We start from the raw sequence: 11,024 nt of genomic DNA on the forward strand, positions 1-11,024 counted from the left end.
CTTCAGTGTTGTTCTAAAATGTACAAAATAGTAAAAACAAAGAAAAACCTTGGAATTCAAAGGGCTGTTTCTCTGTATACAGATGTAGAAAATGAAAGAAGCTCAACTCAGATGGATTTTTTTTTGTCATTTATTCCGCATACAGGTGTTTTGGAAACAAAACAAGTGGAGAGACCAACAGTCTCACCTCGACACGTTTTCTTAATGCTCATCATTATAAACAGACACACACACAAAAAAAAACAGGATGAGATGACAACAGTGACAAAACACAACAAAACATCAACAAAAAAAAAACATGTAAAAAGTTTAACCAATCACAACATAAACGCACGAGACCGGGAGAGACGCTGGAATTATAATAACAATAACAATAATAATAATAATTAAAAAAAAGATGTCAAAGAGGGGATAAAACTAAACTAAATAAAGGCAGGGCTGTGTCAGATTCAGAGTAAAAGGGCTCGAGGAGATGAGAGAGACATTCATTGATTTGTGAACAACAATCAAAACAGATGTCTTTCCTCCTTTTTTTTTTTTTGTTTTAAAATCAGAGAACAGGAAGTCATGAGGAGAGCAAAATTAACAATCACAAAGGAAAATGTAGAACACCTGATATATATATGTTTAAGCACACGACTCCTCAGAGTTACACTCGTATGTCCAAGGATCACAAGTTGTTCAAGATTACCTTTAAAATTTGAACATTGGAACAGCTTCTTGCCAAAGCTCTCTCTCTCTTTGTATCGCCACTTTATTTTTTATTTTTCAAAGAAGTGAACTATAACAGTGTTGGGATTAACTTGAAATCTGACCTTTTATGTTCTATTAGTGGGTTACAGCAGGTAGCCAAAGGAGGGAGATGAGACGTTAATATATTTGTGACAGCTTTAAACTCGGGACTGCTTTGGTGTCACGGAAGAAGATATGGAAGAAGCAGGTTTGTTTCCAGAGTTTAAAGCAAACAAGACCGTTGGGATCCAGTCTCTGTGGGGTGACAAGTCGAGGAAACGGCAACACCGGGAAAGGGTGAAATGTGTCGGTGGAAAGAAGGTACAGTGAAACGACTCGTGGTGTGCAGTCTGTGCGGGTCTGCAACCATCTGGATTTCATGCAGCCATTCGCCTTTAAAGCCTACAATCTTGTTATTTTAAAACAACGTAAGACATAAACTGAGGTACTTTCACATACAGAGTAAAGCAGAGAGACGTCACTGACATGCAGGTGTGAAAGTTGCGAAAGAAACGGCACAGGGTGGCAAAAGCATCGATTGATTAGTTTTATTTCAGTTGGAGTTTGTTCATATAATTCAGGACACTTTATTACACTTGTTAAAAAAAGAAGAAGCACGAGGGCTCTTGTGGAGGTTTCGGGAAAAGCATCTTGTAATTGCTAGCGAAGCGAGACCCGGACAGGCTGCAGTGTCCTGCCATGGGGTGGCGGGTGGATGTGAAAGGGGCTGTTCTTACTACACCTGAGTCACAATCTGTGGGGCTCAGACACTGAAGCTGCAGTCAGACCGAACAGCTGCTGGCGTGGTGCAGCGACAAGCAGGAAGAGGCCGCAAACACAAACTGTGGGAGCTGACATGTCCACAAGAGTTTATGGTGTTTTATCAAACTTTTTACGGCTTAAAATGGCAACAAACAAGTTTATTTTTTATAAAGTAAATGTTGGCTTCACAATATCAAAACTATAGAATAATGACAACCGATTGTAGTTTTTCTTGTGCATAGAGGAATTTTTGGTGCCTCCCAAAGAGGGTTTAGCCTTTAGTGCAAATGGAAAAATCACCAGCACCAAAATGATAAGGACAGATAGAAATTCATTTTTAGCCAGTATTGTTAGCTGGGGTTTCGTTTACTCAGGCACAAAATATATTTTTGCTTCTCAAATGCTGAGAAATAACAAGAAAATGCATAGATTTCTGTCACAAACGTGGAGACAGATGACTATTGTTATGTGTGGTTCAGGTGAACTGGTTTAGGTGATTCTCCAAATTCTCATTGGTTTTATTTTCATAAAGAGAAAAGCTCCACATCAACAGCATTCCAGAAATAATCCAATATTTTAGGAGCAACAGGCTACCTTTGAACAGCCACACGGTTTCACAACTTTAAATTCACCCAAAGTGGTGGAAGCTGTGGGGTCGAACTTGTTTGATGTTGACTGAGCGTTTAACCGGAGCCATGTCAAAGAAACTGTCAGTGTGGCTGCATTTTGGGGTCCAAAAAGTTGAGAGTAATCTTTGCAAACAGCAGTTTTTATATCACAGCTCGACAGACAGAGAGCTAATTTTTCTCGTCTGTCAGAAATCATTAAACATGTTTAATGTGCACGCTGGTCTGCTTTGAGTCTGTTATCATTTCAGTATAAAATAACCAGATTTATATTATTTAATCCGCTGCACATACTAGAGTTTTAGTTTGTGATTCATTTATGCTAATAAGGCTAGCATGTAGAGTGCACTGTTTAGTTCATCTGCTGATAATGTGAAGAATTTTCCCCTACAACTAAAAGATTTTCTGTCTTTACTAATGCCTACTTATCAATTCCACTGGGTGGTTTATCTGCTTCTATTAGTGCAACAGAAAACTGGAATCCCTTGGGTCTTTGCGGGAGCGCGACCACCAGTAATGCCACTTGGAAATGCTCGAGGGGGAGTTGAAAAGTTGTCTGTTGCCACTTTAATTTTACATCTTTCTCTGCTGCAGCTTTAAAGCAAGACTAAACGAGAGGCCAATCACGCCTTTTCTCTCCAACTGGTTGGACCTCAGGGAGGCAGGACGTGAACTCCGGTCTGACTGCGCTTCTAACAGTCAGTATGACCACAGAGAGCAGCAGGTGGGCGTTAACCTGCTCATCTGACTCCGTTTGAATGAACAAACTGGCACGGCAATGCAAAAGGGAAAAGTTGTGGCAGTGAAGCAATGAATGAAAAAAAAGGAAGCAAAATGAGGTAAAAGTTAAAAAAAAAAAATTAAAAACTGGAGGCAACAGACAGGTTGTTTAAATAAAACCAAAGGGAATGTGTTGTGTGAGTCAGTGTTTCTCCCTCCGAAGGCTAAGACTTGTGAGAGCGAGCACTTGGTAATGTTAATATCAAATCAGTGTGTTTGACCAGTCAGGGTGAGCGCTGTCAGACTGGGCTGCATGAGGAGGTTCTGTTTAGCAGTGTGGGCTCCAATCGCTCTGATTAAATGTGAACATGTGTGTGTTGGTTGTCTGGTGGATGTCTGTGGAAGAGGGGGGGGTGCTGCTCATGGCTGTTTCCTGTGGGAGAATGGCAGATCGGGGTGAGAGGTCAGTGTCTCAGGGGGTCACAGTGGGGATGAGGTGAGGTCAGATTCGGGGCAAATACTTCTCGATAAATTCCCTTACAGTCGCCATCTCCTGCAAGAGAGGAGACGAGAGGTCAGTGGGATCAGAAGCACCTGAAACAACGGCTCCACACCGACACCGACATCAGGAGCAAAGCAAAATGGATGTGTTAGAAGGTACAGTCGTCCTCAGATGTCTTCATACCCTCCCATTAAAGAAGGAAAACAACAGCTTCAATCACTGAAATAAGCTGAAACTGACAAAAGTAACAACAAATAAAAATGTAATGAAAATCATGACGTTGCTTTTGAATTGTGGTTCAACAGAAATATTAAAATCAAACATACAAAAAACAAGCAAACTAGCCTGATGGGACCTGTGAACTAATATTTAGTTGAACAACCCTTTGAGCCAATCACTGCCATCATCAGGTGTTTCCTGTAACTCTCAGTCAGACTTCTGCACCTGTTGACAGGTATTCTGGACCACTGCTCATCAGCAAAGGCCTCTCATTGGTCTGGGAGAGTTTTTTTTTTTAAATTATTCTTTTCACCCACAATTCAAAAGCAATGTCTTATTTCATGAAATTATAATTAAAGAAATTTTTATTTATTATTACTTTTTTCAGTTTCTAGCTATTTGAGTGACGATTGTGAATTTTGCCTTTTCTTTAATGGAAGGATATGAATACATTTGAGGACGACTGTATAAAGAATCTAAAATCTGAGCTTTTAGTGTCATTAAGGTGGTACGTTAATTATGGTAGCCTGCTCTAGACGAGGTTCTGTTTGGAGTTTAGGATTTAAATCAGCTGTACGAAGCATCTCTCTTTCACAAAGTCGATTCTCTCTGAAGGATACAGAATCTCAGCTGAGGTTTTAACTGCAAACCTGCTGAGCCGTAAGAAGTGATGCAGTTAATGTACAAAAAAATGCTTTCAAATGTATCCATAAAGCAAATTTAAAAGCAACAGGAGATAAACCAAAGTGCTGTAAATCCATCAGCTACATGACTCTAAAAAATGTGTAAGATAATAAGAATCAGGCTCCACTTGAATCAAATGCCAATGAAAAGAGGAGGTCTGACGCAGCGATTTAAGTTTCTAAAGTCTGTTCCGGAGATTAGAAGCAGCGACTGCGAAGCTTCTGTTCTATTTGCATCACACTGTCCACTAATATGTTTGTTTTTGTGCTACAACTTGTCAAACCTGCTCAATCACTTATGAAACTTAAAAAAAAATAACTTTCTTTTCATTTTTGTGACCAAGTGCATCATATTAAAAATGATTCCTAATGTTTTGTATTATTGTGACCTGCGGCTACATGTGGGTCAGAAAACATCACGAGTTGACTTCTGCATGATCACTTTTCTGTTATTATGAGCTCAAAGACGGGGCGTTTAATGATGGCTACACACATTTTTCATAGTTGATCTACTTGTCCAGTATTGCAGATTTTGAATCAATGATATGATGAGAAATAACAGAAAAACTCAGGCTTTTATCTTTTTGTACTTTCTGAGGTTTTGTCATTCAAACAGCCTCAAATGTCAATGTTCGAAAAAGTGCTGATTTAAAAGAAAATTCAAAAGATAATACTTTAAATATGCATAGTTTATGATAAAAAAAGTTTCAAGCAAATCAGAGATGTTTAAACAGACGCTCCTGACAATTTAAGATGGAATAACCTTCAGTATTTTTATGTTTTTGTGGGTGGATGTAACGAAGATATTCCCTTAAAATAAAGCAAAAAGAAGCAAAAACATAAATGTTGCAGCTCGTAGGTAACAGTACCTGAGGACAGGAGGAGTGCGAGAGATGTGGGTAGGTTTTGAAGGTGATCATGTGAGGGTCGACTATGGTTTTGAGCTTTTCTGCCGTCATGGCACCGAACTGCACCGGGATCATGGCGTCACTTTCACCGTGGCACTGCAGGATCGGGACGTTCTTGAAGCCGTTTGACGCCTGCAGGACAAGACACGACTCAGACACCAAAAATAGTGGCAACAGTAAAACGGAAGCCGAAGCAGGCTGTAAAAAAAACTGTGACTGTACCGATGGGAAACTCCTGTGAAGTGGAAGCCAGCAGCTGAGGGCCACGACGCCAGCCAGCTGATGCTGGCAGGTCAAGGCGGTGTACAAGGACAAGGCCCCGCCCTGAGGGGGAAGCACACCAACTTTATCACACACACAAGCCACCAGAATATGTTTTTATGATGCAGATATGCCTCTTATAGAATTTAACATGATGCCAGGAGGTTAATTCCCACCTGAGAGAAGCCACCGATCATTATACGGTTTGGGGGGATCCCGTTTTTGGCCTCGTGTTCGATTATGGCCTTGACTGGAGGACAGAAAAAACGAAACATGATTCAGTGAAGACACAACACACAGTAGGCAGCGATTTATGAGAGCAAGCAGCTTGGTGCCAAAATGTCTAATGTGGGAAATTTCTGTCAGACTATCCATCCATCCAGTATCTATATACCACTTAATCCTCACTAGGGTCATGGGGGGCTGGAGTCTATCCCAGCTGACTCAGGGTGAAGGCAGGTTCACCTGGACAGGTAACCAGTCTATCACAGGGCTACACTTAGAGACAGACAACCAAGCACACTCACATTCACACCTACGGACAATTTAGAATCACCAATTAACCTCAACATGTTTCTGGACTGTGTGGGAGGAAGCCGGAGAACCCGGAGAGAACCCACGCTGCACGGGGAGAACATGGAGACTCCACACAGAAAGATCCCAGGTGTCCTCACCGGGATGCGAACCGGGGATCTTCTAGCTGTGACAGCGCGAACCAACGAGCCACCTTGCAGCCCTCTATCAGACTAAACGAGCTGTTTTCAGTGCAGCTATATTGTATTTATAAAACACCTGACCACCAGGAGGAGCCTCAGCTCTTCAGTTCTGTTACAAGGTAGAAAACTAAAGGCCTGGAAACGTCTGAGAAGATATGAGTCCATATGAAGTATTAAAGCTCAAAGGAAACGTGTTTGTAGATGCTCAGAACTGACAACTGCACACATTTCTGGATTCACAGGGCTGGACTCGGTGTGCAGTGAGATAAACAGGAGTGTGAAGACTGAAACATAGAAAAAAAAAATCTTGATAGAGAAGTTTAAATTCTGCATATTTTTTTCACCTCCACACACCGTCCAACCACAGCGTGAAGCAGGTGTGAATGTCGCACCGGAGGTTTGGGAAATTCACCAAAACGTTCAGATGGAGGAACGGCGGCACGAGTGTTTCAGACAGTGTTGGCAGTTTAAAGACATTTTCAGCATTTTTTCTGAATGTTTTTTCAAAGTCGGCTGTGAAAATCGTGAAGAGGTGAACACACTACGGCTGGTCCTCGGCTCACTCACAGCCTCGTGCAATTTCTGCATTTTAAAGTTCTTCTCTGATCTCTGTTTAAACACAAACTCATCTCTGTGCACTGAAGTTACATATTTAGAAGTTTTTCCATGACAACAATCTCTTTTCCACCTTAAAACATCTCATATGTAACTCTACACTATTGGTTTCTCTCGAATGTGCAGATCTATGAAGTCTCTGTCTCCACTGACTTATCGCCACTCGCTGCAGCTCAGACACACCAGCTCACCTACAACTCTGCTCAAACACTGTGAAACTACTCCACACTAGACAATGACATATTTTAATCCTGGAGTCTGAATCTGTGTTGCTGCGACTGTCATTGCAGTTTTAGGGAAGGAAATGCTCAACCAGGGTGTGAACTGCTTATATTTTTAGGAAACATTACCGTAATTTCCGGACTACGAGCTGCTACTTTTTTCACACGCTTTGAACGACTTAAACAATGATGCGGCTAATTTATGGATTTTTATGATTTTTATGAATTCACCTCAAGACGAAAGTGACATAGAGAGCGACAACGACAGAGAGACTGAGGAAGTGACGAAGTGATTCTGAGGCTGTTCAGCTCCGACACAAGACGAGTTTAGTGGTTTTAGTGCAGGAGGAAGATGAAGATAGCGATCAATGACTTTTCCTGGTAGGCTGCTGTATTGTTTACTTTCTTAACCAGCCGTGTTACAGGCACTGTTTGGAAAAAAAGCATTTACGGAACTCAAAAAGAGGAACTACAACCAGACTGTATGAATGCATCTCAGTCACTACGAACCAGCATTTGCTCCTTCTTCAGTATTTAACAACATTACATCGTCTTCATTATATCTTACATCTTTCTTTTTAGCCTGACTATACGTTTGTGTTTCTAGTCGTGCTTCTTTCATGTTTCATTTGTATCCAGCTGCTGGAACATATACATTTCCCCAGTGAGAAAAAAACGTACAACAGTTTTTGTGTCAACGTCACCATTTTGTCTGCAAAAACTTTGCCTTGGTTCGCCACACATTCACTTCTATTGAAGTCAGAGGCCTCAAAAGTTGCTAAAATGTTGACCAAAGACTGTATTTTTAGTAGGAAATATGGTTACAGGGGCTGCAACGTGGCTCAGTGGTTAGCATCGTTGCCTTGCAGCAAGAAGGTCGCCGGTTCGCGTCCCAGTGAGGACACCCGGGATCTTTCTGCATGGAGTCTCCATGTTCTCCCCGTGCAGCGTGGGTTCTCTCCGGGTTCTCCGGCTTCCTCCCACACAGTCCAACTAACCTCAAATTGGTGATTCTAAATTGTCCGTAGGTGTGAATGTGAGTGTGCTTGGTTGTCTGTCTCTAAGTGTAGCCCTGTGATAGACTGGTGACCTGTCCAGGTGAACCTGCCTTCACCCTGAGTCAGCTGGGATAGGCTCCAGCCCCCCACAACCCGAGTGAGGATTAAGCGGTGTATAGATGATGGATGGACGGAATATGGTTACATCCATATACATACACTTAAAAGAACCTTCTGGGGCACCAATATTATTATCATTTTAAAAATATGCACTTTTTGTGTCATTTTTAAGGCACAACAATGTAAAACTTGGCCTCTGCTGGAGCTGTTTGACTGTTTGGATCTGCTGGAAACTGTCCCGTCTGTGTCCTCACCATGTTTGACAGCTGCAGTAGCTCAAGAAAGTTACTCTGATGTTCACATTAAACTCACTGTTTTCTGCAGCCTTCTTGATGCCAGACTCGTCCTCTGGGGAGTCGGGGCTGAGACCCATGAGGTCGAACCTGCGCACACGCAAACAAAATCAATAGATACAATCGCAGCATTGTCACTGGCAATATGGGAGGCTTTTGTGGTTTCCAGGGAAACAATGGCAGCCAGTGTTGGGCTGAGAGGACGCCCCTTTCATCACGCCAACTCACCACGCGGGCATCATGGACTTCATGTTGAGAGTGACGGGGATCGGAGGCCTGCGGGGGAAACATGACAGGCCAGGTGATAAACGGATGCGACGTGAAGCAGCTTAACAGAAACCAAGTGAAAGCCGCTGACAGTCTTAGAAAGCAGAAAATAAAAGGAGGACTCACGCGTGGGGGCAGATGAACTTGACGTAAGGCAGCTGGATCCCCGTCAGAGTGTCTGCCCACCCGTGCCTGACAGAAAACACAGAGAGCAGCTCTTTGTTTCTAATCCAGCTACAGCAAAATCACCAGTAGGCAGCATCCAAACCGAACCTGTTACAGCCGGGTGCATTAAAACCACTTTGACAACGAAGCAACGCACGATGAAATGTTTGCTCTTGATGTACAAGGAGGCACTCGAGGGGAAAACACCGGCCCGAGGGGATAATTCTGATCTAAAACTGTACCGAGGAGCAGCTGTCATCATGATCTCAGTTTTTCAATGACTCATTTAAAGTGCTGTGTTTTGTGAAATTAAAAGTGACATGAACACAAGCATCAATTAGCAAATTTACAACAGTCACTGAACGCATCTTAAGATGAATGAATGTCTATGTAATATAAAAAAAGTCCATTGAAAACGCAACCCGACGGGATTTAAAACAACCCTCTGCTACGACACTATTCACCTATTTTAGGATTTTCAAGTGTAAAAAAATGTGATTTTGCCAGATTTTCTCTTTTTGCTTTACGATCTGCTCTAAAATTTGAACAATCAAGCCTAAAATTATTCAGCCAGATTCTGTTTTATAAATAAAACAATCATCACTTTAATTATTTAAAGGAGGATTCTCTGGAAGAAAATATGAATACAGAAAGTCCTCCAGCCAAGGCCAAACACGAAAGGACAAGATTTACAAAATAAATCAATACAAATAAAATAATAAAAGCATCAAAATGCCATATCAGACTGAGAAATAAAAGCAAAACAAGGGTAAAACCATTAAGACAAGGGTAAAAATATTCATATTAACATATTTTTAAAAAACCTTAGAAGAAAGGAGAAATGATCTGGAGCAACTGGAACGGCACAGAAGCTGCATTTTATAAAAACTGTGACAATTTCTAGTGTAAGGAATAAATTAGCACACAGCATTTTCAGGAATATTGTAAATAAATGTAGTTAAAATCTATTATTAACTTCTCTAACACAGCAGCGTACCATATTTTGTCACTCGTTCATGTTGTTTGCAGCCAGAAGAAACTTATTCATCCAGTAAACATTCACTATATATCATATTGTGTCATGGTTGTGAATCACTTTGGGCTTCAGTGAAATTCAAAGGTTTTTGGTTTTTTTTGCTCTTTCGGTTTCTCAATGTTACATTTAATTTTAATTAATAATCGGACTGTATTTCCATTAATAGCAACCTAAACCATGACCTATACCTGCTTCTCTTTTACTGATGATGAAATAAAATTTGCAAACTTTATTTTATTTTGGAATGTTTGCAACATTTTTGATTTATTTTCTTCTTCAGCTTTTTCTTCATTTGTGGTTTCAGAAGGACCCTTTTTTCTATTTTCAAATATTTTTAGACTAAAATAATCTACAAAAAAAAAAAAGATTAACAAATTTAATGATTTTTTTTGTTTTTGTTTTTACAGCTGTCAGTTACTCAGCATGTATTGAATGAAATTAAACCGTATAAAGAATTCATGCTATTACTGCAACAACCAGATGTAAATAGGTCTGAATACAATAGAAATAACCTCAAATTATTAGAACAGTATTAGAGCATCTCTTTACTGACATAACTCACGAATGCACTGAAATAAAAGGCAATAAGTGACAGAAAACTGAAAGATAAGCTGATAAAGACATTTGATAAACTTACCCTGAGTCTCCTAAACCATGAAGGAAGATCACCTGCAGAGAAAAACAGCAGAATTAATGATTCTCACAGCCGTCAACACAGGAGAACAAACATCGAAAACTCCCTCTTTGATCCTGGAGACAATTTATCGTCCTTCTGTACTCACTGTACTACTGATAAGTGTTTGTACTTGTTCCCAAACAGAGAAAAAAAAACAGGTGCCAATCTCACATTCTTGCCAAGATAAGCCTTGGCTGCCAGTTTCCACACAAGCTGCTCCCCGCGGAGGAGCCATGAAAGGGAATAAGGACGACGCAGAAAGCTGCCAGTTCACGGCGAGTTGGCTGGAAGTCAGACGCTCGCAGGGATCAAAACACTTTTTTTCCTTTCCGTGTAGCTCAGAGCTGGAACCGGTGACAGTTCAACAAATTCCTGCTCTGCGTCCGACAACAGCTCCATAAAAGACGGCGTTTAATTTCCACGTGCGGATCCGGCCGAGCGTCGACGCAAGGCGCTGCTCTACCTGTTGCTTTACCTGTAGCAGCAGGTGAAGCAACAGGTAGA

At 41.1% G+C, this 11,024-nt stretch overlaps 1 protein-coding gene across 1 annotated transcript in view; it reads right to left on the reverse strand.

Moving 5' to 3' along the window:
- Positions 1–114: 114 nt before the first annotated feature.
- lypla2 (lysophospholipase 2) overlaps positions 115–11,024 on the reverse strand; it is a 22,418-nt gene continuing 11,508 nt past the window's right edge. Inside the window, exons 3-10 of the mRNA XM_008304447.1 lie at positions 10,482–10,513; positions 8,770–8,835; positions 8,605–8,652; positions 8,396–8,466; positions 5,590–5,663; positions 5,375–5,476; positions 5,114–5,284; positions 115–3,393 (exon numbers count right to left, since the gene is read on the reverse strand). Of these exons, the coding sequence (XP_008302669.1) occupies positions 3,343–3,393; positions 5,114–5,284; positions 5,375–5,476; positions 5,590–5,663; positions 8,396–8,466; positions 8,605–8,652; positions 8,770–8,835; positions 10,482–10,513 (615 nt within the window). The 3' untranslated portion in view covers positions 115–3,342. The remainder of the gene's footprint in view (positions 3,394–5,113; positions 5,285–5,374; positions 5,477–5,589; positions 5,664–8,395; positions 8,467–8,604; positions 8,653–8,769; positions 8,836–10,481; positions 10,514–11,024) is intronic.

Source organism: Stegastes partitus, unplaced genomic scaffold, assembly GCF_000690725.1.
Source record: "Stegastes partitus isolate 25-593 unplaced genomic scaffold, Stegastes_partitus-1.0.2 Scaffold2225, whole genome shotgun sequence".
Taxonomy (NCBI): Eukaryota; Metazoa; Chordata; class Actinopteri; family Pomacentridae; genus Stegastes; species Stegastes partitus.